The 26,496-nt window shown below is 43.1% G+C and overlaps 1 protein-coding gene across 10 annotated transcripts in view; it reads right to left on the reverse strand.

Moving 5' to 3' along the window:
• The window catches only part of HOPX (HOP homeobox), a 58,774-nt gene that overhangs the window by 18,647 nt on the left and 13,631 nt on the right, over nucleotides 1–26,496 (reverse strand). For 5 of the 10 annotated variants that reach the window (XM_089911962.1, XM_089911964.1, XM_089911968.1 and 2 more), the window contains one exon: nucleotides 13,314–13,470. In XM_089911962.1, coding sequence (XP_089768088.1) covers nucleotides 13,314–13,457 — 144 coding nt within the window. In that variant the 5' untranslated portion in view covers nucleotides 13,458–13,470. The other 5 variants (XM_089911970.1, XM_089911967.1, XM_089911969.1 and 2 more) reach the window with 5 other exon arrangements.

The following is a 26,496-nucleotide window of genomic DNA, read 5'->3' on the forward strand; positions in this document are numbered from 1 at the left end:
ACCAGGGCGCGAACCCGCGTCCCCTGCATCGGCAGGCGGACTCTCAACCACTGCGCCACCAGGGAAGCCCTCTCATATTTTTCTGAGTTTAGGTGGTGAACTCTTACAAGAAGCCACATTGAAATTTATGTTTACAGGAGTACATCCCCAGTGCAGCAGTGCTGAAATATTTGTCAGAATACAGCTGATGGTGAAGCTGAAGGGAGAGGCTCTCTAGAAACCTTTGCTTCTTCATGCCTATAATTGTTCCTAGAGACCACACCATCAAAGCACCAGCCTTCTGAAAACCAAGAAATCTTATTGTCCTTCCTTGTCAACATAAACAGTGGCTCATGTCCTGCATCTCTGCCTGACTTATGTGTACTCCACTACCTCCTAGTACTTCCATCATGGGATGAGAATATGAAGTTTTAAATTATACCATTATTATTGCTAGTTACTTTGACATTGAGTTTGGGCAGGGATACATTTGAAACGATGTGAGGTTTTAAAATGACCCTTTAGTGGACAGTGGAATATGTGAACAAGATTTCTACATGGAGATGGCCAGGGTTGAGGGAGAGTAGCCAGATGTCCCCAGGAAGGTAACAAAATCATATCTACCATATGTTTGCACTTAATTCAAAACAGTATGTACTTAATATCCATATATTATCTGCCTGTTAGTAATCATCTTTTCCATTAATATGGAAAAATAATCTTTTTTCACAAGTCCCCAGCGATTGAGAAATGTCTGGTACTCTGTCCAGTTACTTTCAGGGTTTGTTGGCCTATGTATTCCTGGCTCTCTTCTACTCTAAGTTCCTGCTTCTCCTGGATTCATAATTCCCCTAGTGGCCAATACTCCTCCTTCCACACACTCCTCTCTTCCTTTCTTCACTCTCCCATTAGTTAGGATTCTTTTTGCTGCAAATGACAGACACACCAAGAAGGGAATTCACTAGTTCACAGAGCTAGGAAGGCTGGGATGGCCTGAGGGAAGAGTGGACCTAGCTGCTGTCTGTCTGTCTCTCTCTCTCTTTCTCTAACTTCCATCTCTGCTTGCCTCCATTCTCTCTCATTACAGTGTAACCTTCTCTACATGGCTGGGTAGATGGCTGCCTGCAACCCCAGGCCTCCACCCTCACAACTCTCCATGCACGAGGTTAATAGAGAACTGCTCCTCCCGGTCCAGTTGGGAAAACTCTGGTGAGGGATTTTGATTGGCTCAGCTTAGGTCAAGAGCCCATACCTTGGTTCAGTCCCTGTGTGTGAAGGGAGGTGGCTTTGTGATTGGCCAGTCTGGGTCGTGTGTCTAATTCTGAGTAGAGTGGGGAACCTGGGACACTGTGATTAACTGCTCTACCAGGACCACATGAAGTGGGTGGTGTTCCCCAAATGTAAAGGGGTGCTGTTACCCCTTTATAAGAAGAGAGCAGACAGAAGCAGAGCTTCTGCTGTCCACTGTGGGCCACAAATGTGGCCCAAGCAGCTCCTTTCCCGGCTCCCAAAGCATCACCAGTGCAAGGCTATTTTGTGCAATAGTGCTTTCCTAAAGGTAGAAGATGACAAAGAGCAGTGACTGAATGGCAACAGTGGACCAGCATCGTACAGGTGTTCATTTAAAATGAATATTTGACATTTTGAAGTCTCTGAGCCAAATCCACCAGTCTTCTGGGTCAGCAGACTTGTTGCTGGAGCCTGCATGCCCATACCAGATCATTCTTCTCCTTCGCTCCTCTCAGTGCCTGAGGGCCCCAGCTAGCCTCCTACCTGAGCATCCATGGGACACAGTCCCAAGTTCCTGCTACTTTATTGTGCACAGCCACTGAATTCTTCATTTTTTTTTTCTCCTTCTAGACCTGTGTTTTATAGCCAACAACACTCATCAGGACGCTTTCATAAACAAAAGAGCAGATTCTCCCTTAGGAAGAATCTTTCTAAGGATATTGTGATTCATAATAAGAAATACATATGTTTGCTCTTCATCTTACTCCTGGTGCACAGCTCCTAAAACCCTTGTAATTTCCTAAGTGATAAGAGTAATGTGAGCATCTTTTGTTACAGTATTTGGTCTTTTGCCCTCAAATAGTTCCAATTTCTGAAGTAGCTCCAGAGTGAGAAAGGTGAAGGGAGCATCTTGTTATTCATTAACAAGCCCCTTTCAACCACACCTGAATTTATGTTATGGAGGTGATTTTTGGAAAGCCCCTGGATAACCACTGGATGGGGACTGGTCACTGGGGGAACCAATCAGGTGATTAGAGGGTTGGAACTTTCAGCCCCACCCCTCCCCCTCTGACCTCCAGTGAGGGGAGAGGGGCTGGGAATTGAGTTTAATCGTGAATGGCCAATGATTTTATCAATCACACCTCTATAATGAAACCTCCATAAAAAACCCCTAAAGTACAGGGTTCAGAGAGCTTCTGGGTTGGTGAATAGGTGGAGGTGCTGGGAGAGTGCTGTGCCCAGAGAGGGCCTGGGAGCTCCACATCCTTCCCCCGCATACCTTGCCCTTTGCATCTCTTCCATCTAGCTGTTCCTGAGTTATATCCTTTATAATAAACTGGTAATCTGGTAAGAAAACGTTTCCTGAGTTCCGTGAGCTGCTCTAGCAAAGCAATCCAATCCGAGAGTGGGTCTTGGAAACCTCCAATTTGCAGCCAATCAATCAGAAGCACAGGTAACAACCTGGGCTTGCAACTGGCATCTGAAGTGGGGGGCAGTCTTGTGGAACTGAGCCCTTAACCTGTGGGATCTGATGCTAACTCCAGGTAGACAGTGTCAGACCGAATTGAATTGCAAGACATCCATTGGTGTCACAGAACTGTTGCATGTGGGGGAAAAAAACCCACATATCTGGTGTCAGAAGTGAAATATTCTGAGTAGAGTGTTGTAACAGAGAAAAACAAGAGTTTTTCATTTATACATCCTCTCAGAGCAGTGGTTCAAACAGCAGCTATCTCCTAAAATGGTTTCTTCTCCCAGCTCCCTGTGTACTTATGCACTGAAAACATGCCTACCCTCAAGAATATTAAGGTTAATATTAGGGTTACCTCTGCATGGTGAGATCATGGTTAATTTTTATGGGTTTGTTTGTTTTACTGTTTGTTTGGGGTTTGTTTTGCTTATCTGTTTCTACAATTAACAAATGAAACCATTCAAGACAAGAGAAAAGGACAGAGCCTGCTGCTTCTGTACCTTTTAGCAAGAAACACAAAACTCTTCCCCAGGACTTCTCTGGTGGCGCAGTGGTTAAGAATCCACCTGCCAGTGCAGGGAACATGGGTTCAAGCCCTGGTCTGGGAAGATCCCACATGCCGCGGAGCAACTAAGCCCGTGCACCACAACTACTGAGCCTGCGCTCTAGAGCCGCGAGCCACAACTACTGAGCCCACGCACTATAACTACTGAAGCCCACGCGCCTAGAGTCCGTGCTCTGAGACAAGAGAAGCACGATGAGAAGCACACGCTTCTGCAATGAGAAGCACATGAACCACAACGAAGAGTAGCCCCCGCTCGCCGCAACTAGAGAAAGCCTGCACGCAGCAACAAAGACCCACACAGCCAAAAAAAAACCAACAAAAAAACTCTTCCCCAAAGCCTTCTAACACTGCCCCCTCCCCCCTCCCCCCTCCCCCCTCTTAAACCTAAACCCCATTGGCCAGACTGTGTCACATGACCACAGCTCCACGTGAGGAGGTGTAGTATTGTATTCTGGTTTTCCAGCCTCAGCAACCTTGGTAGACAAAGGAGGTAACAGAGAGAGGGGTTGGGAATAATTATCAGGCTAAGCAGCCAACAGTGTCAGCAACAGAAGTAGGACACACAGCGAAGAAAGAGGGGATTGTGCAGAGTTTTTCCCAGCCTGGGGTGGGTATTACCATTTTGCTGTGTGACCCTGGGTGTCCAGAAGAGACTCCTGATATTAAAAGTTAGTTAGAGCTCTGGGTTCTGGTTAAGACTTATCTCAGGCATCAAAATGAACCTTTCCCTGTCCTCATTAGTACTTTGTAGCAGTAGTAATTATTATTATGTTTTCAAATTTCAATAATTTATTTCATCTGACCCAGTATATCCAAAACACTATGATTTCAACATGTAACCAAGAGAAAAGTTATTGAGGAGACATTTTACATTTTCTTTTTTCATGCTCAGGCGCCGATATCTGGTGTGCACTTTACAGCACGTCTCAATTTGGATTAGCCACATTTCAAGTGTTCAATAGCCACATGTGGCTAGTGGCTGCCAAACTGGACAGCGCAGCAAGCTCTAAAGAGAGCTGATCTAGAGTTAGAGGGAGCTCTAAAAAGATTTTGATCTAGAGTTAGAGAGCTCTAGAGTATTAGCAATAGTAGTTATTATTACTATTTACAAAGTGCTTTTTTTCTTTTAGTAGAGTATTGCTATCTTTGTATTACAGTTGAAAAAGTAAACTCAAGGAGGTTAATACTGGTAACAAATTTACATTTAAAAGGGCACTGACTCTTTCCCTGAGGCTGCCCAGCAGTGCAGAGGTGGAGACTCAGGTACATGTAAGATTTCACTCCACCTGCTGAACACTAAATCAACCTAATTAAGGTTGATGACACCGAGAAACTAGGGCAATGGGTAGGCCTCTGAAAAACTGACAGAGAGGAAAACTTGGCAAAGTGGTTGGTTGCAGTTGTGGGGTGGTTAAGGACTGTGGTATCATCAAGGAGTACTTCAAATGCAAAAATGAACAAATAAAAAACTTGGCTCTAGTTAAACATATATATTAATTGAATAATTAATTAAAGGATACCTGATCCTTATTCCCTTCAGCACCTGCTATTGAAGGACTGTTGACTCTTGGGCCTGATAAACACAGGAAGTGATCCTTCTGTCCTAAACATGCTTCTCAGCTCCCAGCTAAAGGCACACTCTCTGCGCAGCTGGTTAACTCTTCTTGTCTCGGATGGCTTATTCTAGAATCATGTCTCTGGTGTGCTGGAGAAAGACTTCTGAGCTGGGGCTTAGACCTGGTTTAGCATCTCTCTCATTGCCTGACATGGGCAAATCTCCATGCTCTGTCTGGATCTGCTTTGCCCACAGTCATATTAACAGCACTTTTTTTTCTCTCTCTGTTAGTCTGTGTCTATGAAAGTGCTTTGAAAGGTAAAGAATACTCTCTCTATGCGGGTATGTATGATGTGCTCACATTCCTGTATTGTCCCCACCTCCTCCCTTCTTTCTTTCCAGAAAGTGATGTCAGTATCCAGCCCTGTGCTGACAGATTCTCAGACCACCATCAATTAGGTTGCAGAGGAGCAAGCCAGATGAGGCTGTTCTGCTCAGACCCTGGTTCACTGTGTATTGTTTAGAGAAGAATCTTGTAAACATTTGTATTCTGCATAACTGCTAGTATTTCTTATTCTGGGCTCTTTATTTTAAAGAACTGAAAAGACTGTGCCTGCGTTGTAGGTAAGAGTTCAGAAGTGCATACCAGCATCATTCTGGGCTGGGCTGGCAGACACTGCTAGCGGCTTTTCCAATATCCATCCTCCCCTTCTTTCTTACCAACAGAACCCTAATTTTTCTCAAGGCAGTACTATGTCCAATTAAAAAGGCTCACCTTCCCAACTCCCTTGCAGTTGGGAGTAGCCATGTGACCCAGTTCTGGCCAATGACATGTAGGGGGAAGTCCCTAGATGGGGGCCTCCAGGAACCTTTTTTACAGGGAAAAGTCTTAGCTGGCATTTCCCTTTGCTTTTTCCTTTTTTACTTGAAATGCATCCATCTTGTCTCCATAAACACAAGAGCCACATGCTAAAGATAGGAAAGTAGGAAGATAAAAATGTCTGCAAGTTCTTGGCAATCTTAGGGAGCAACCTACCTGCTGATTTCTTATGTAAAAATAACTAATCAATTAAACAAACATACAAAAAGCCTATTTGGTTAATCCATTGTAATCAAGTTACTGCTCCATGCAATCAAACGCATTCTTAACTAATGGACTGCTAAGATGTTTAATGTGCTCTGACAGAAAATGGATGCAAATCCACTGTAGAGTCCTTTAGAGCAGTGCTGATCAAGCTTTCCTGTGCATAGACACCACCTGGAGAGCTTGTTGAAAATGCAGATTCTGATTCAGTAGGTCTGGATTGGAGTCTGAGATTCTGCACTTCTCACAAGCTTGCAGCTAATGCTGATGACGTCAGTCCTGGACGACTCTGAGTAGCGAGGATTTAGAAAATGACAGCTTTTTTGTCAGGCGGCTTCTATGTTGAGCTATTCTGGTTTTCTTTGATATGCTTATTATTCAGTTAAAACTCTGCAGAGGACTCAATGCGTTTTCAACAAGATGTTAAGGTTTTATTTAGAAAATCATTTTAGAGACACAACACCGTTCATTTTGTTTAGCAAAATGAATTTAACAAATGCATTTAAATAAGGTAAATTTAAGACTTCTGTGGATTTTTTTTCCTTAGTTACTTGATTTTCTGCCAGCGGAAGTTTCTGTCTTCCAGCCTGAGTGCTTTTCAAGTTAATTCAGCTATAATCCAAGGAACTGCTTTATGGAATCTGAATAACTCAAATTCCCTCTGTATTCTCACTCAATCTCAATGTAGTAAATGAAACACAAGGAAAATGACTTAGGGAAGTAGAATTAGAAGGAAATGTTTCTCCCTCTTGGTCATGTTATTTTTTCAACAGAGGCCTTGTCCGCTCTGAAATGGATGGTGAAAGTAAATTGTTACTGGGAGGTGATGGTCAAAAAGAAAACTTAGATGGTTTTCACACCATCTGTCATCATGACCCAAAGGAAATGCAAGCCACACCGCTTCCAGCCAAGCCACTGCTTTACACAGAAGCTGCCCATAGCTTCCTATTGTTATTTTCTTTTCTAGTTATATACATTAAAAAAAAAAATACAACGTTGTGTTAAATAGGAGGACAGCTAACAGAGGAGCATATGACACTACACTGAAAAACCAAAAGAGCTTGATTAAGTCAAGGAGAGAAACAGCAGATGGTCTTCATGGAGGGAAGCCGCCAATGACCACCATCTCCTCAGTCTGTGACGGATCTGCACTCTGAGGGTAGGCCTTCTGACAGCCGCCACTGGGCCAGGCGCTGCTTGAACCATTTCTGGAGGAGGGAAATGTGCAAAATTACCTGTCACATACTGAAAAACTGAAATGTCCATTCCCTTTCTAAAAGTAGCTTCTGTGGCCCAGCTGGAAAAGAGGAAAGCAAGAACTGAGTCCCTGGGGATGGTTTGTCTCATTGTGATACTTATATTTCTGCCTCAGGACCTTTGTACATACTGTTTTCTATGCTTAGAATATCTGACCTTCATTATTTATCTGATGATAAATAATTCTCAGGGCTCAGCTTAAATAGAACCTTCTCAATAAGGCCTTCCCTAGCCATTTCATCTAAAGTAGATTCTCCATCCATCTCCTATTCTCTGTGTTAATACTTTGTTACCTTCACAGAACTTTTAATATCTGTAATTAATTTATTTGTGTATTCACTTGTTTTTAATCTACATTTCCTTCTAGAATATGAGATCCATGAAAGCAGAGTCTGCATCCATCTTATCATCATTAGCCCCTAGCATAAGGGCTTAACAGAGATTAATAAATGTTTGTTGAATGAATAAAAGAAATTGAAGCATCTCCTTGATGCCCCAGATAAATCTGTATGGCTGCTATACCATATCAATGTGTGATGATCTCAAGGGCCTTGGTCATCAGTAGCACTTAGTAAGAATTTGTTGAATAAAATGAATGAAAAACTAAGCACTGAACAACCTTGGGGCACTCCTTTCTGAGGATCCATGGAGCAGTCTAGACCAATCGTTCCTGCTCCAGGGCCACTGAACAGTGAGAAAAGAGCAAGTGGGATTCCCAGTTTACTCAAAATCTTCTAGCTCTGTGTGACCCAAATATTCACACCTCGCAAAAGTGACCATGGATTTAGGAAAAGCCCCAGATGGGATACTTCTAGACAAGGTACCATGTGAGGGCTAAAACATATTTTATGCACTTTAAAATGCATATAAAGGCATATAGATCTGCCTTTATTATACCCCTGAAGGGTGGGGGATTCTGCAAAGTGGAGATAAGGAGACATGCTGGGAAATAGTCTGGGGTATGAACCAGGTTGGCCAGGAGGAATCTGGATTTTTAAACAACAACATTGAAGAGGCAATAGTGAAGAAATAGAAGCAGCAAGTATTAATCCACATGGGAGAGGATGAGTAGAGGGCTCTGTGGGAAGGCAGGACCCCCAGGCTTTATTCTCCTGTGCTTCCCAACCTTTCACACATCATGGCACACTTTGAGAATGAAGACGTTTTCATGTCATACTGCTTGGGTAGGTGACCACTGGGGGCTCTGCAGTCCTGGGCCCTGCCAACAGGAAGCTCTGTTGTAACCAACTGGCTCAGAACTTGAGGAAGTTAGAGCGCCAGTCAGCTCAACTGTAAATGAAGAGGTAAACTTAGAGGCTATCTACTGTCCCTTGTAGTGTTTCTAAAATTTACCTGTTCTAGGGGTCAGTAGATGAGGGGACAGAAAGGAAGCAAAAAGAACACAGTTGTGGGATGGGTGCCAGACCTGGAATGTGCTGATGGAGATGGTATGGTGAGAAACACCTAGAGGGCTCTGACTTGGCACAGCCAGATGCAGATTCAACCTCTGAACAAACAGGGTGGGCTCTAGGGCCATGCGTGGGAAGACCTCATCTCTGCGGAGATCTAGGGAACCAAAAGGCATTTCAGCATAAGCCCAAGATGAGAAGAAAGGGAGAGAACCACAGGGGAAGGAGTGCTTCTAAGGCTCAAGGTCTGTAGAGCTAGAAGGGAGCGAGCCCACAGCACGTCCTAGGGGTCTGCACCAATGCTCACCTGGCTGAACAGCAAGGGACCACGCCTACAACTCTCCCTAACTGTTCAACAGTTTACACACTGAAGTGCCTAACACCTGTCAAGATCAGTTGTCTTATATACCTTTGTACTGTGGGGTGGCAGCAGAGAAAAGTAATCTAAAGCCAAGGGCAGCAGACTACTCGTAGGGAAGCCTTCTCTTTGGGGGTTGCTCTCTGGGTGCCATAGTTCACTCCTGGGGATCTCCAACCTTAAGGAGAATAGAGAGCTCATGTATCTTTGGTGGCTTTAACCAGCATTCTACTGCTAGAGGTGGGCATATTTGCTTCTGTGATCCATGTGTGTATTTAGTTAACTCTGGAATCTGGTGTGAGAGCAGCATAGTTCCAGTTTCATTAATGAGGTAGCTCTGCAGGGGTTTCAAGGCTTCAAGGTCTGATTAAACAGAATTTGCAGTTTCTAGAGCTGAATAAATGGCAGAGTTTTACAGACTGACTAATTAAAGCTTGGAGGGGGAAAGGCTCATTTTCTATCAGGATTCATTTAAGACAGAATGATTGAGCTGGCTTCATTCAGAAGAGCCACCCACACCTTTATACTAGTAATGAAGCAAAATATTAACATACAGTTACTGAAAATAACTTCAGCAATGACCAAATCTGCGAATCGGTGAGTTGGCATCCAAATGATTAATAAATTGCACCCTAGCATTGGGGGATGGGGGGAGGTTCAAGAAAAGCTCAACTGTTTTCCACAGATATATATTTTTTAAATCACATATGTATATAATAATTTAGCAAACCAGTTGCTCTCCAACAAAAGTCATTAAACACCTTGTTTGCTTTTTTCACCTCCAGAGCTGAATCTTATCACATCTCACTCACACCAATACTAATTTTCCACCTGGCTCTCTCCTTCTCTTCTTTGTTTCAGTCATCCCCTGGGAAAGACATTCATCCCTTGCTTGCTTATGAATGGATGCCCTCATTAGCCTTGCCCATTGATGGAGATTTATTTACTCTGAGAGAACAGATGATAATTAGACACTGTGATGGGGAAGGGGTGAGGCAAAATAATATTGTTCCTGTCCTTTTCTCTAGTAACTAACATTTCATTCTTTTTAGGAGGAGACCTTTAGAGGTCTTTATTCCACTGATAAGACATCTAACAACTAAAACCAGGGTTCTAGGAAGAGTCCCAGGACATCAAGAGGGGATAAAAATCCTGGAAACCAATCTAAGAACCAATGCCAACTACACTGGGATTGAATCAGTGATAATAGAAAATGGGAGATCATTCTAACCTCCCAAGGGGCTGATAAGAGCTTTCCCAGCCCCTTCTCACACTGACTTCAGAATAATGAAAGACACAGGGGTCGGGATTCTGTAAGGTTTCTCTAATTTAAATATAGGAGATATCTAATTACTGTCCTGAGAAAAAAACCCATTCTAGGACCCCGGCAAATGCACCTTAAAAAGTTATTTGCATTAGAGCATCCTTCACTTCATTTTGGGTTCCTCTAGGTGTCCCTCCCCCCCTACCACCACCCCAAGTAAAGAACATTGTCCTACAGTGGGACAGTTATAAAGAGGTCAAAGGCCCCAGTCAGAGAATATTTCAGCATTTTAGTCCCTCTTGCCTTTGCCAAAGTATCAGCAGTGTGAATCAGCTTGAGTTAACTATCTCATAGGACCATCACATGCTTATTTTTCTTCTCCTAGTGTTACTTGTTCTAGGAAAATGAATACGAATCCAATTCTGGAAGTGGGTGGTATTAGGCATAAGGGACCAAGCATATGAAATAAATATTATTTTGGCTTTGATGACCTTTTCTCATGGAAAAGGGCAATGCTAACAAATAGAAGAAACAGGGGAAGTGCTGATACCAGACACTGCTTATGTTTAGGCCCAACAAACCTGGCCTCCATCAGTTATTTAAAGGGTCCCTACAGGGAAACCATTCTCACCCACCAGTAACATGGGGGTGAGAGGGTTGGGAAGGGGTTACGGGGATGGGAGGGAACGATGGGAAGTTGGAAGATGAGATCCAATCTGGTAAGGGATGACGGAGGGCTACCTAGGAAGCCTCTTTCCCTGAAACTGCTAAATTTTGCCTCTCTCTGAGCTCTTGGGTCTCAGATGCTTCCCTGTGGTTGATGCCGGAAGACAGAGGGGAAAGCTGAGCCGTGGCAATCTCAGGGAGGAAGAAGGTGTTAGCCTCATGTCAGGAAAAGGAAGCAAGGAGCCCTGCTATGAGGCTGACTCATTCCCCCGAATGCTTACTTCCGGGCTGAGTCTACCATTTACTCATTTGAGGATGGGAGAAGTGGGGGTGGGGGGATGGGAGAAGGGCTGCCTGAAAGGGGCAGAGGAACCTGCTCTGTAGGGGTCTGAACTGGCTGACCTCAGTTATAGAAGGGTGCCCTCTCTTTCTTCCTGCCCCCAACCTGATCTCAGTTCAGTTCTCTCATATAAGGTGAATCTTGAGGAAAGATTGAATATAGCCTGAGATGACTGTCATTTACTGCATGGATTTTTTTTCAGGAAGAAATAGAACATAAATTGAATTTTCAGTGCTTCCCTCCCACCCCACCCAGTTGTTTCCATTCCTTTTCTGTGGAGACAAAACAGCATGGTAGTTAAGCATCTGGGCCAGGGGGCCAGACTGCCAGGGTTCAGATCCCAGCGCTGCTACTCCCCAGTGGTGGTCTTCAGCAAGTTATTTAAACTTTCTGTACAGTGGGGCCAAGAGTGCCCATCTCATAGCATTGTTGTGGCAAATAAATGATTTAGTACTCGGAGAGTACCTGGAGCAATAGGCGGCAAGTGTCATCTGTTACAAAGGCCAGCATAACCATTCTGCTTTACAGGTGAGGGAATGACAGTCACTTGCCAAGGGAGAATCAGGCTAATATGGGGCCCATGGTAAACCCACAGCCTTAAAGCTGAGTTACTGTCTCTGTGATCACTCCTCTTTTCTAAATATAGTGTGGGATTGTAAATGACAACAGTTCAGCAGGCTGCCTCCTGGGGAGAGCTGGGGTTCTGAGAAACATGAGCTGTTAAGCTTGGGTTACAGTACATCACCTTCCATTAAGTTCTGGTTCTGGCTAGCCAGATATCTGTTCCCTTTGCAGAAGACTGACATGCTGGACTTTCTGTTTGACCTAGGAGAGGGAGGATTTTCTATGGGCAAGTTCTCCAAAGGCTTAATTAGTAAAAAATCATTTTGGGCTTGGGATCCAAAATGGATCTTGGGGTCTTGGTTCTAGGATTCACTGGAGCGCCCATTACAAGCTTTTAAGCTTCAGCTAAGTATGATTCATGGTGAGGAGAGAACAAGATGTCTGAATGCTCTGGTCTATACGTTGGGAAGAATAAGAAAGTCTCTGCTTTAGACCTGCGACTAGAGGTGTGAATTGCTTTGGGCTCCCATGGGAGAGGTGCTAGAGGAGTTCCAAGTGGTATCATCATGCAGAACTAATTGTCTTTCCATGACCAAAGGGGAAATAGAAGAGTTTAGACAGGGGTTTAAAAAAAAACAAAAAAAAAAGTCAGTTGAAGGAGCCAATACTGCACCTACTGTACCTAGTGGTTAAAAATCATGGGCAGTGTTGCATTCTCTACCCTAAACAATTTTCAGGATAATAGAGGAGATTTTAAAATAGATAAATAAATCAATGCACTTATGGTGACATCTTTTTCCAGTTCCTTCAGTTGTAATGTCAGATGTCTACCTTCTCAGAAAACTCCAGAAAAGGACCCTAAACCTTAGAGCCGTGGAATTTTTAAAAACCGGAACCAAATCTCCCTGGCTCCGTGCAATTTTAGCTCTGCAGCTAACCGGAAGCTGCAGCGCGATGTGAGGCAAAGAGCATGCTTAACGACCTGTGCCATCACAGCAAGTCTCTCCCTCTAAACCTCAGTTTCCTCGTTTACCAAACCTGAGGACTGAATTTATAGCTGATCACTAAGATCCCTTCCAGCTCTGACACTCCCTCTGAGAATAGATTTGAGGGCGCTGGGCTCAGAGGGCGCACACTGCACCTCTCCTAAAGGTTTCGCTTCCAGCCCAGAGGAGAAAATAAACCCGGGAAAGCGAGACAAAAGTGGGCCAAGGGACGCTGCTCCCAGGCCAGAGGGAGGAGAGAGCGTTTATCCCGTGCTGTAGGGGAGAGTGGAAAAGCAAGGAGAAGGGAGGGTGGGCGTGGGGCTTCTAAGCAGCTCCCGCGGGAGCCACCGGGCTGGGGTGGAGGGACAGACCTGGCGCCCGTGGAGCTGGGGAGCTGGGATGCTGCTGTGGGAGCGATACAGGTCTGGGCTCCCGGGGTACGGGCAGAAGCGACGAAAGAGCCGGGGGAAGGAGGCCAAGCAGGAGCCGAGGGCAAGGGCGACCCCCACCTTCTCGAGATCTCCCAGGCGAGGGTGGGCACGCCGGGTCCCCGCGGGCAGGAGACGGGCGCGCGAGGGGGCTTACCTGGGTCTCCTCCTCGGAAAGGCCGGCCTCGGCCGCGATCAGGCACAGCGTGGTGGGGTCCGGGTGCTTGTTGACCTTGTTGAAGTTGTACTCCAGGATCTCCACCTGGTCCTCAGTGGGGCCGCTCGCGGTCTCCGCAGACATGGTCCCGACACGGCTGCGGGAGAGGGAGAAGCGGCGGGGTGAGCGAGGCCCCGGGCGGGCGGGCGGGACGCAGGGAGGAACGGCGATCCCGAGCGCTGCCGGGCACCTTCAGCCCCCGGGGCTGTCCCCGCCCGCGGTCGCACGGCGCACGGGTCCCCGGCGCTGCAGGCTGCTGCGGGAGCCTGCCCGGGCTCCTTCCAGGGGCGCGCACCTAGGGGTCCCGCCGCTGAGCTGCGCGTCCTTGGGCTGCGCTCCTGCCCCGAATTTTTACAAGTTTCCCCGGGCTCAGTGGTCTGGGGTGGTGGGAAGAAGCTGACGCCGCGCCCTCCCGGCCGTGAGCCTTTAAGGAAGGAGTGGAGGAAGCGCGGCGGTGATTTTGAAAAGCCGTCTTCAAAGCTTCCTCCTGGGAGAAGGAGCTGCCCTGGGTACAGTCCTGACAGATGGCGTGACTGGGCTGCCCCGAGTCCGCGGCGGGGACGCCTCACCCGTGCGCGCGCTGCCGCCTCTAAAGCAGTTTAGCACTTTGCAGCCCTCGCCAGGGAGGGCTGCACACCCCTACACCTCCTTCAGGGAAATGACCCACAGGACAGAAGTTACTTCTCAAAGTTGGGGAAATCGGGGGGCGCTTTTAATCTCTTCCTTTTACAGAGGTGAAGGTAGGTCCGCAGTGATTTACCCCTGCAGTTCCTAAGGCCGGGAACAGCGTAAGGAGAAAGTTCCACCTGAGGGCTTGTGTGAGTCACTCTACGATCTGCAACCTCCTTCTCCTTCCCTTCACCCCCGATTTTTCTAACTAAAGCCATGAGTCAGAGGCCTCCAGTCAACCCGGCTGTTCACTTCCCAGCGTGGCCTGGACATTGTTCCACAGGGTCCACCAGAGTCCACTGCACTATGTTCCTCCCTAGATGAGGCCTTCCAAGATAGAGCCAAAACCCAACTGAGGAGGATGTACAGCAGCTGTCTTTGAAATCAGACATCCCCTCTAATTGTGTTAAAATTAACTGTAAAGTCAAGAGAATTGGTCGGTTACCAGCTTCAAGGTCTCTTGTATTTCCTTACTTTAGAGCCAAACGTTACTCTAGCAGATCGGGGGCAACATGACTTCCTGCTACATCTCTCATACCTAAGTAGCCTCTGAAATGGGACCCAAAAAATGGCAGATGTGCACCCCTCCCCTCCCCCCAATTTTAGATGTATTGAGGTATAGGAAGTTAGACTCTAACTTCTAACTATAGAAGTTAGAGTCTATCTTCAAGTTCTTGGCTGAGCACTTGGGACAGACAGGTCAGCACTTGCCATTGCTGACAGTAAAAGACAAGCACAAGTGTGGGAATCCCGTTGGTTTGTTGTTTTAACAAACAGTTGCACAATCATCCAGCACAATCCTGAGTAGGTTTTGCTGTGGTCTGTGCCTGGGGATGAGCCATACTCCACTGATCTGCCTGCATAATGTCCCCGATGCTGTGACAACCTTCTCAACCAGGACCTGCATCCTGGGCTCCCTGAATAAATGTCTTTCCCTCTCCTCTTGGTCACCTGAAGAGGCTTCTCAGGTGAGACAAGAAGCCATTCTACTGTGAGAGATTCTGGGCTTAAGCCAGTTGTCAGGTCATAGTGAAATCTTCGTGATTTTAGGGAGGTCTGTGCTCCCCCGCTTAATCTGTCCCAGTGATTCCTGTCACAGTGCTGAGGAAGGATGGGGTCAAGCCAGGTGGTAAATGCCTCTTCTCCTGTTGGCACCATCTCCCCCTTTCTCTGACACAGAACTTCAGAGCTGGAAAGAACCTTGGTGACCAGCAACCTAGAATGGAAAACCTTGGCTTCAGTTTCAGTGCTGTGCTCTTCTAGACCCTTCTCAGCGGGCTATTCTGTCTTTGGTTTGGCAGAAAAAAATCAGGAGGGCAACCGTGTAAATGCAGGCAGGGGCTTGTTGCTGTTTTGAATGGGCTTTGACTGCCCTTGTAGGACACCAATTCCAGCCAAAGCTGCCCACTGGAACCACCCACCACTGCGCATTTTGCCTGAAAAAACACAGGAGAGGGGAAACTGCTGCCTCTGATTTAATTCCTTGCCCTAGAAAGGTTCCATCTAATTCCAGTTACACAGTTATGCTGGCTCTTCCAGGAAAATTTTTGCTGCTGCTTTGTAGACTCCCCAGTCCTTCAGAAGTGTTCATCAAATGTACAGATTTCTAAACTGGACTCAGATTCAAGGACTGTTCTGCATGTACTTCTTTCCCTCTTTTGGTTTTTTAATTGCTATTATATAATCCATGGGTGACTCATGTTCTTACATTTAATCAGGTGCATTTTCTCTTACATTTTTGTGGCTCTCTGTTACAGGACTTTGTACGAGGTTTCATGGATAGGTCCACTTGACTTTAAAGTACTCCTTGGGTTAGTTGGCTGAGGGCCATTGGACTTGGTTGGCTGCTAAGGAGACTTGTGGAAGGACAATTTGAAAGTACCTACTTCTCTAAGGTACACTAAACAAACAAACTTGACTTCTAGAAATGAGGATGGAAGATCTAACCATGATAGAGATATCTGCCTGTCATTTCTCCACAAAACTCAGTCTCTGTTATTTCAGCCCTCTTTGGTTGACATGTGTTTGCTGCTGCTTCTCCGTTTCTTCCCTCCCTCTCTTTCTTTCAAAGGAAACTTATAAATCAAATCACCCTAGTAACCTTGGCCTTATAAAACTTCTCAACTCTTTCCAGTAAGGAAACTGTTGAAAAGTATCTCTGAAGGTAGTCTAAACAATGTCAGATGAAAAGAACTAGAAATATTTTAAAGCTTCTTAAACTTTAATCTGAGCACAAGTTCTATTGTTGCTGTAGTTATTAATATGAAACATTCAAAGAGTAATTTGTCCTGTGGTTGTGTTTTCTTTTGTGATTGGGGGAAGACAATGCATAAACCTTTTCAAGAGATTAGATGAAAACTGCTGGCTTTTTTCTAAATTCCAGTGCCTGGGTAGACAATGTGTGCCAATAAGACAGCTTTACCTTTGTCCCCTAATCCTGTAGTCATTTATTTTAAAAGTATCTACCTATATGAACCAGCTCATGGAGAGTGCTACAAACTGGAACCTGCAGAACTCTCTTTAGGGTCACATTTACCATCTTCTCCTCCCCAACCCAGCCATTCTGACCTCTTTGTAATGCCGCTAATCCTAAACCGAGAGAAGAAGATTATCAGTGGCAGATACTCCTCATAAACAATCCCATGGTGAGCTGACCAAAAGCAAAGAAAGCAGATGGATCATTCTTTAGGGTTGTCTCCCAATTTACTTTAGCCTGAATCTCCTTTATGCTCACGGTGGACTTTCTGGAAGCAGTGGGCTCTTGAAGTATCTGTGTTTTCTTAAGTGAGAAAAATTATGTACCACCATTTCCCCAAGAGAAGCGGTGGGTCTTTGGAAGTGGATAGGGTTTCCTCACTTGTCACTTACTGAACGACTCTGGATGGGGTTTGAGGGGGGGATCACCCAAGCTGTCAGTGTTTCTCAGAAATTGACAGATGGGAGTGGAATACTGATCTGCTTCCCCGGGTTAACAACAAGGCTGGTTTTCAAAGAAAGGATTTTTTTGTTTTTGTTTGTTCTTTAAATATGAACCTGGTGGTTAATATCCTGAAGCTTAGGATAGTTCTCATGCCTGGCTGGGCCTCAGAATCACCTGCAGAAATGTGCAGGCACACTGCTGACCTCCTGAACCAAAACCACATTGTAGGAATCCAGCATGGGAGAGACACAAAAAGTGTCTCAGCTCTCACAAGAGTTTGCAACTTAATCATTAAAATCAACTGTAAATGTTTAGAGCTTCTTATACCTTATACCATTAAGATGCTTTAAAATACCTTCTAACTCTGATGCTGTATATCATCTCAACGCTTGAGTAGACAGTATGTTGAGGTAGTTTTAAAAGAATAAGCTTTTAAAAATATACATTGGAGAGGAAATTTAGATGTTATGCTATTTACCTTTTGTATATATGGTCAGGAATGGGGAAATTGTCTTTAAAATTATGAATTGTTAAGAGAAATTTCCCCATGCTTTCAAAATTTCAGAAATAATATAAAACTCTTTAAATTTTTTTTTTCATAAAAACCCATTCTTTTGTTGAGATCAGAGTTTAAGAAAGCAGGTCATCAAAAGAAAAAATCCTTCCACCTTGTCATACAAATTTTCATAATTGATTTAGAAGCCAAAAATTACAGTGGAAGAGATTTGCCAACCTTGACAAATGATTGTCCTCTAAATTCTTAAATTTTCCAGTGAGGGAAATGCTAAAGTTGAAGTTATGATCTATATAGACAATTTATATAATACAACTTAAAACTGAACATTAGATTATGAATGCACCATATACACATAGTATCATTGCCGTCTTCAGAGAAACAAGATTCCAAATTTAAATAGGAAAAAACATTTTTTAATGGTCTATTGATTCCAGTTTTACATATTAAAAAAACTGGAGGAAAATACAACAAAATGTTAACAGTGTTTATAGCTACACAGTGAGACTACAGGTGACCTAAAATTTTTCTTCTTTTATTGTTCTGTTTTTTCACATTTACTACCCTGAAATTAGAAATTAAAATTTTTTTCTTAAAAAATTATTCCTTTTTTAGATTAGTTCCATCACATATGTATGGATCCCTAAAAGACCTTTTCTTTTAGTTTTTGTATTTTTGAGATACATAAAAACATCATACTATATGTAATTCTTTTGTTACTGCTTTGTTCATCAACATGTTTCCAAGATTCATTCATATCTCAGCATACAGAGAACTTCATTCATATTCTGTGCTATTTCCATTTAGTGAATGTACTGCAATGTATTTATGTCTTTTCCTGTTGGTGGATATTTGGGTTGTTTCCAGTGTTTTGCTATTATGAACAATTTTCTCTGAACATTTTTGTATATATCCTCTGAAGCACATCTAGGAAGGCTTCTCTAGGAGTGGAACTGGTCATAACGTATGTGACTAGTAGCTTTACAACATTATACCAACTTCTTTTCCAAAATTGTTGAACAAAACTATACTCCTATCAGCAGTATATAGCATTTCCTTTGCTCTACATACTCATCAACGCTTGGATTGTCAAACTTCTGAATTTTTTCCCAAAATTGTTATGTATTCTTTTTGTCCATGAATAATATTTAAACCTACTTGAAGCTATTTTTGTTTCCATCCTGATTAACTTCTTGAGGCTAAAAGGTTCCATATGTTTACTATTTACTGTAAAAACGTATTTCCTGTTCCAGCCCAGAAGGAGATTTGAGGTGTTTTTGGAGGGTTTAGACTCTGTCTCCAGGCTAGCTTGTTATCTCCACTGGTCACCAAGAGCCATACGGAAGATATATGGAAAACTATATAGCAGATCTTTTGTCTGTATAATGCTAAAGATGTTACTATCTTCCCTTCTACAGAGCTCCTGGGATCAGGACTTAACTCTGCACTTAAAAACTGCATAACCATATCAATTTATTGTCCCCTGCCCTTAAAGCAAATATCAAAGTCTCCAGATGAAAACCACAGAGATGGATTTAAAATGACTGAATAAGGAAGAAGAAAGGATGTAGGGATAGACAGGAAGTGTAAAAGAGAGAGATTATTTGGCTGTGGGCTTAAAATAGGATATAAACGTGAAGTCAAATAATGTGCTCAGTGTTTGAACTGCAATACCATGATCATGGGGGTGCTGAGTTCTAGTTCAAAAGCAGGTCGCCATTCGTTCTTCCAGTTTCACTCACAGTCCTCTCTTAGAAATCAGAATGGAATTAGTCCTGTTTTGTGGTGGAGAAAGGTTAACTAACTTACCTACAGCATCAAAGAAAGACTGAATTCTTTGATTCTGGCCACAGCTGTAAAGGCAGCTCTTTATGTCATGAGCATCAAGATTGATGCCTACTTCCAAAATGTAGTCTCCTTATACTCTCTTGCTGTCAGAAATTCTAAGATATCACTGAATCCCCTACTTGGATCTTTGAGCTCTAATTTTAGTCATAGTCTGTCACTTTAGTGAATAACTGGGGCTGGGGCAGCCAGGCCATTGCTGACCAACTGTGGGGTCTCCAGCCTCATTCCCTTAGCGGCTGCCACAGCCCAGCACTCTTGCAGACCTCCTCACATGTCCTGGGAAAGCCCTAGTATCTACTTGACACCAAGGCAACAGAGAGAAAGGGATCGCCCCTTTCAAGTTTTGTTCTGACTCCACATTTTGAGGTGCAGATACACTGGGGAAATTTGTTCAAGTTTGGTAAGATCTGAGCTCCTAACTTTTGACCCAGTGTAACAGCTACCAGGCACACACAGAACCACCCGCCATCTCACAATGACAAGCACGCTGTTCTCCCAGAACATGCTGCACTTGACTCCATGGGGCAGGAAGGCTGAGATGCCAACTAGTGCTTGAATTCATGCCATTCCAACTGGTCGCCAGTTACCATACCATCCCAAGTACGTCTCGTTCCCCAAGTTTTGTCAGGCACAGGTGTCATCAGATTTGGTTTTCAGTGTTTCGGCCCTGCTCAGAGGTTGCATATCTCTTAGTAGTTAAGTCAAGGTTTAAAAATACGAAGTGCTGCCTTCTTTTAAGTTTTGCATATCTGACATGCGCTTTTATATGCGCTCTGTGTAATTGCCAATTCAGCTTAGTACTTTCCAGGTCCTCCTCTTTAGACTTGCTTTCCTCTTGGCTTAGAAGCCCCTCGGTTTCAGGAAACCCAGCAGAATTAAGAGTAAGATGAAATTTGAGTTAATGTAGTAAAAAGGTCAAATAATTAGAAATCCTGAATACTAATCCTTTGAAATATCACTTTGCTGAGCCTCCATTTCTTTCATGCGAAGAGGGGTATAATAATACACACCTGAGTCTAGCTCACAGCTCTGTTGTAAAGTTCATCTGATATCATTGTAGGGAAAGTGTTTCTAAACTGTAAAGTGCTTGCTTGTGGAAGATACTGATACTATTGTTCTTTAAATGACCATGAGCAAGGAGTTCAGTAGGGCGTCTTCTGGGTGGCAAACTGGTAAGAATCGTTTGTAAGTTTCACTCTTTCTGGGTTTCAATCCCTTTTTTAATCTTTCTGGAACAGTAACGCACAATGGTTGAAATCAGAACCTTTTTTAAAAAAATCAAATGCTGTATATACTGCTTCATTGAAAGATGTGTCTCTGGATGGAGCTTCTCAAGCCTAACACATGGGGGTGGCAGGTTTTCTCATTAGCAAAATTCTACACATTGTACGTTGATTTGAACTTAGTTGTTGACATTTTCACTAAAATATTTGTTTCTTTGCTCACTCCTCGCCCCCACTCCCTAACTTATTATTTCCTCTCATCTACTACTGAGGAAGCATCACTAGGACAGAAGATGAGTAGTGAGGAAGTTAATAATAAGCAGGAACAATTATTCTATGAATTGGTGAATAGATTTTTTGAGGCCATCTTGGCCTATGAGAATAATGACCTAATTGTTCTGAAATAATTTGTTCATGGGCTTGTCTTCCCTACCAAATTATGTGCTCTCCTGTGGTAGATGTGTCATCTCTCCAGCATTCATTAAGAGTTCCACCACTTAATAGGTCCTCATTGTATGACTGTTGAACTGAATGTAACCAGTGGCATCTGGCATGACTTGATTTAGGACAAAAGTTTGGAAGACAGTGCTCTGTGTTTTCAACAACCAGGAACTGCCATGTTCAAAACCAAAACATAATATTGGGAAAAATAACATTCTTGCCTCCTAATACCCTTTGGTCCTCACTGCCTCAAATAACACAGAGCTGATTCCTACTTTTGAATCAGATACAGAAACCTCACCTGTTATAACAATAACAACATATATTTATTAATTGCTATGTGCCAGGAACAGTCCTAAATGTCTTAGACACATTAACTCATTTAATCGTTAGAGGAACAGTAACACTATGTGTTAGGCACACTTATTGTCTCCATTTTACACATGTGTAAACTGATGGAAACATATACCTTCCCCAAGGAGATGTATATAACTTGCCCCAGATCACAAATCAAGTGAGTGTCAGAGCAGGCATTAAAACCCATTAGAAAGGCATTAGAAAGTCTAACTTCTGCATCCATGTTCTTAACTACTACACTGCATTTCCTCTGTGTACCAAGTAGCTATGTAGACAGAAGAGCCTTGATGGGTGGTAGTGGAAAAGGGGCAGTAAAACTGAGTGGTGCACCTGGGACAGGAGTCAGGCAGTGTCCTCTGTCTGCTCCAGCTTCCTTGTGGGGCAGGGCTAGCCTGGGAGCAGAGCTTCCCTCCCTGTGACACGATTCTCAACCTTGGTGACCAGACGTGGCTCTGACCCAGCTAAATGGATTAGCTAGAGATTTCAGTTAATACCACCAGCACCACCAGCCAGGCTGGCTTTCTTTTCCCCGCATGCTCTTCTTTAATTGGTACAGATGTAAGTGAAAGATGACATTATGTGAATAATACAGTACACAAATGAGAAAAAGTTACAGCATCTGACAGAATGGAATAGAAGAGTTGGCTTCAACCAGACCAGCTGGATCTTAGTGACTATTGCTGCTGTTTTAATCCCTACATGTACAAAGTTTTGTTGACTTGATTAGGGAACCTCCTAAAACTATTGTTGTGACAAATCCGTCAGTGGTTTAGTCTTTTTACAGCCGCTTACAGAAAATAGCAAGATATTATGAAAAGCTATTGGAAGGGAGGGTGTCCGTGACTGATTTCCAGCAGTGAATTAATCATTAATTAACCCTGGATATAAAATTCTTTGCATGCACACTGAGTTATTTTCACTGATAACCCAGCTCATGTTCTAATCCAAAGATTTGTATGTGGAAACATGGAAAAATGATGAAAGCCAATAATAAAACCTTAGACTTCTTCTGTGAAATAAGTGGAGCATTTAGTCTACCTTCTTAGAAATAAATGGGCAAATGAAAGAGAGCAATCCCATTTCCACAATCTCCTTAGAGGAGATCTCCATCTTGTAAACAGGTCGCTTTTCCAAAGGTCTATCTCCACATGATTGTTACGAATTCAGAAAATCTTTTCTTTAGAAAGAACACTGTAAATTGTACATAGAATCCCAGGCTAACCCTAAAGGGAGTGTAACTGAAATGCTATGTATTCGTAACTGGTAAAAAGTAGAAAATAATCCTGATGAAATATCCTAGTGAAATTTAATAAGAAATTGTTTCTTTATTTTGAAAGTGATGCTTAAGAAAAAGCAGTTTTATTGGGTTGGCCAAAAAGTTTGTTCGGTTAATGAATATGTTGTTCAATAAAGTTCTTGGTGAAAATGAAAAATGGGTCTTTTATTTTTACTTAAAACCAAACAAACTTATTGGCCAACCCAATAATTAAAATTTGACTTAGAGAGGTGAGGTTTTGGTGCAGATACTAAAGGGGTTTTCAGGGAGATTTTGAGAATATTAGAGGTTTATAGCACAACTACGATATATGCCAAGTATACACAATAGTCCCTGACACACTGTTGGGTGTTCAGTGAATACTTATTGAATGCATGTTGATTGAACTTTCTTTTCACTTCAAGATGTATGACTTTTCTTTATCTTGATATAAAGGCATAATAATTAGAGCTGTAGTTTTTGTGTGTCATAGATGAAATAAGGAGGTGGAAAGAGGAAGAAAGAAAGAAGGGGAATGCTGAGAAGTATTGATGTGAAAAGTAGGTCATCTGAGATATGATTAATGACGTGAATGGTGAACGATAAAGAAAAAGCCAGAGGTTACTTTGCATGGTCTTCTCCTCATCCTTCTACCCAAGGGACAAGGAAGAACAGGGTAGGAAAGATTTTGTGCTTCATGTTTCCTGAGCCAGCCCCTAAGTGGCGCTGTCAGACAAGAACAGTTTAGTTGCTGGCCAGAGCTCTTTGTAGGTGGAAAGAGAAGCAGAAATAAAGTTCTTCTGAGTATATAGCATTAATTACAGAGGGAATGTTTGTATATCTTAATAGATAAATTATATGTAGGAACTATTCTGCACTCATTAATGAGTGAAATTACTCATTAATGATTGAAAATACTACACTGGTATGGAATAATGGAAAGAGCACTGGGAAAGGAGTCAGACCTGGATTTCAACTTTAACTTCTCCACTTAATAGTCACATGACCTTGGCTGAGGTAGTTTTTTTTGGTTTGTTTGTTTGTTTTGTTTTTCTAACTGTAAATGCCTACTTTATTTATTTATTTATTTTTGCGGTACGCGGGCCTCTCACTGTTGTGGCCTCTCCCGTTGCGGAGCACAGGCTCCGGATGCACAGGCTCAGCGGCCATGGCTCACGGGCCCAGCCGCTCCGCGGCATGTGGGATCTTCCCGGACCGGGGCACGAACCCATGTCCCCTGCATCGGCAGGCAGACTCTCAACCACTGTGTCACCAGGGAAGCCCTATGTTTATTTTTTATTTACTTATTTTTTCTTCTCAGTCATCCATTTTATACACATCAGTGTATATATGTCAATCCCAATCTCCCAATTCATCACACCACCACCACCACCACCCCGCCGCTTTCCCCCCTTGGTGTACATACGTTTCTTCTCTACTCCTGTGTCTCAATTTCTGCTCTGCAAACTGGTTCATCTGTACCATTTTCTAGGTTCCACATATATGCGTTAATATACGACATTTGTGGGCTTCCCTGGTGGCGCAGTGGTTGAGAGTCCGCCTGCCGATACAGGAGACACGGGTTCGTGCCCCGGTTCAGGAACATCCCACATGCCGTGGAGCGTCTGGGCCCGTGAGCCATGGCCGCTGAGCCTGCGCATCCGGAGCCTGTGCTCCACAACGGGAGAGGCCACAACAGTGAGAGGCCCGCGTACCGCAAAAAAAAAAACGACATTTCTTTTTCTCCTTCTGACTTACTTCACTCTGTATGACAGTCTCTAGATGCATCCACGTCTCTACAACTGACCCAGTTTCGTTCCTTTTTATGGCTGAGTAATATTCCATTGTATATATGTACCATGACTTCTTTATCCACTCATCTGTTGATGGGCATTTAGGTTGCTTCCATGTCCTTGCTATTGTAAATAGTGCTGCAATGAACATTGGGGTGCATGTGTCTTTTTGAATTATGGTTTTCTCTGGGTATATGCCCAGTACTGGGATTGCTGGGTCATACGGTAATTCTATTTTTAGTTCTTTAAGGAACCTCCATACTGTTCTCCATAGTGGCTGTATCAATTTACATTCCCACCAACAGTGCAAGAGGGTTCCCTTTTCTCCACACCCTCTCCAGCCATTGTTGTTTGTAGATTTTCTGACGATGCCCATTCTAACTGGTGTGAAATGATCCCTCATTGTAGTTTGATTTGCATTTCTCTAATAGTTAGTGATGTTGAGCAGCTTTTCAGGTGCTTCTTGGCCATCTGTATGTCTTCTTTGGAGAAATGTCTAGGTCTTCGGCCCATTTTGGGATTGGGTTGTTTGTTTATTTTAATATTGAGCTGCATGAGCTGTTTATATATTTTGGAGATTAATCCTTTGTCCTATGATTCATTTGCAAATATTTTCCCCCATTCTGAGGGTTGTCTTTTGGTCTTGTTTATGGTTTCCTTTGCTGTGCAAAAGCTTTGAAGTTTCATTAGGTCCCATTTGTTTATTTTTGTTTTTATTTCCATTACTCAAGGAGGAGGATCAAAAAATATCTTGCTGTGATTTATGTCAAAGAGTGTACTTCCTCTGTTTTCCTCTAAGAGTTTTACAATGCCTGGTCTTACATTTAGGTCTCTAATCCATTTTGAGTTTATTTTTGTGTATTGGTGTTAGGGAGTGTTCTAATTTCATTCTTTTACATGTAGCTGTCCAGTTTTCCCAGCACCACTTATTGAAGAGACTGTCTTTTCTCCATTGTATATCCTTGCCTCCTTTGTCATAGATTAGTTGACAATAGGTGCATGAGTTTATCTCTGGGCTTTCTATCCTGTTGCATTGATCTATATCTCTGTTTTTGTGCCAGTACCATACTGTCTTATTACTGTACCTTTGTAGTATAGTCTGAAGTCAGGGAGTCTGATTCTTCCAGCTCCGTTTTTTTCCCTCAAGACTGCGTTGGCTATTTGGGGTCTTTTGTGTCTCCATCTAAATTTTAAGATTTTTTTGTCCTAGTTTTGTAAAAAATGCCATTGGTAATTTGATAGGGATTGCACTGAATCTGTAGATTGCTCTGGGTAGTATAGTCATTTTCACAATATTGATTCTTCCAATCCAAGAACATGGTATATCTCTCCATCTGTTGGTATCATCTTTAATTTCTTTCATCAGTGTCTTATAGTTTTCTGCATACAGGTTTTCTGCATACCTAGGTGGGTTTATTCCTAGGTATTTTATTCTTTTTGTTGCAATGGTAAATGGGAGTGTTTCCTTAATTTCTCTTTCAGATTTTTCATCATTAGTGTATAGGAATGCAAGAGATTATTGTGCATTAATTTTGTACCCTGCAACTTCACCGAATTCAATGATTAGCTCTAGTAGTTTTCTGGTGGCATCTTTACCATTCGCTATGTAAAGTATCATGTCATCTGCAAACAGTGACAGGTTTACTTCTTGTTTTCCAATTTGTATTACTTTTATTTCTTTTTCTTCTCTGATTGCTGTGGCTAGGACTTCCAAAACTATGTTGAATAATAGTGGTGAGAGTGGACATCCTTGTCTTGTTCTGATCTTAGAGGAAATGCTTTCAGTTTTTCACCATTGAGAATGATGTTTGCTGTGGGTTTGTCGTATATGGCCTTTATTATGTTGAGGTAGGTTCCCTCTATGCCCACTTTCTGGAGAGTTTTTATCATAAATGGGTGTTGAATTTTGTCAAAAGCTTTTTCTGCATCTGTTGAGATTATCATATGGTTTTTCTCCTTCAATTTGTTAATATGGTGTATCACATTGATTGATTTGCGTATATTGAAGAATCCTTGCATCCCTGGGATAAACCCCACTTGATCATGGTGTATGATCCTTTTAATGTGTTGTTGGATTCTGTTTGCTAGTATTTTGTTGAGGAT

The sequence above is a fragment of the Delphinapterus leucas genome, chromosome 5 (assembly GCF_059928025.1).
Source record: "Delphinapterus leucas isolate spDelLeu-1000000601 "Yukka" chromosome 5, BTC_Dleu_Yukka2, whole genome shotgun sequence".
Classification (NCBI taxonomy): domain Eukaryota; kingdom Metazoa; phylum Chordata; class Mammalia; order Artiodactyla; family Monodontidae; genus Delphinapterus; species Delphinapterus leucas.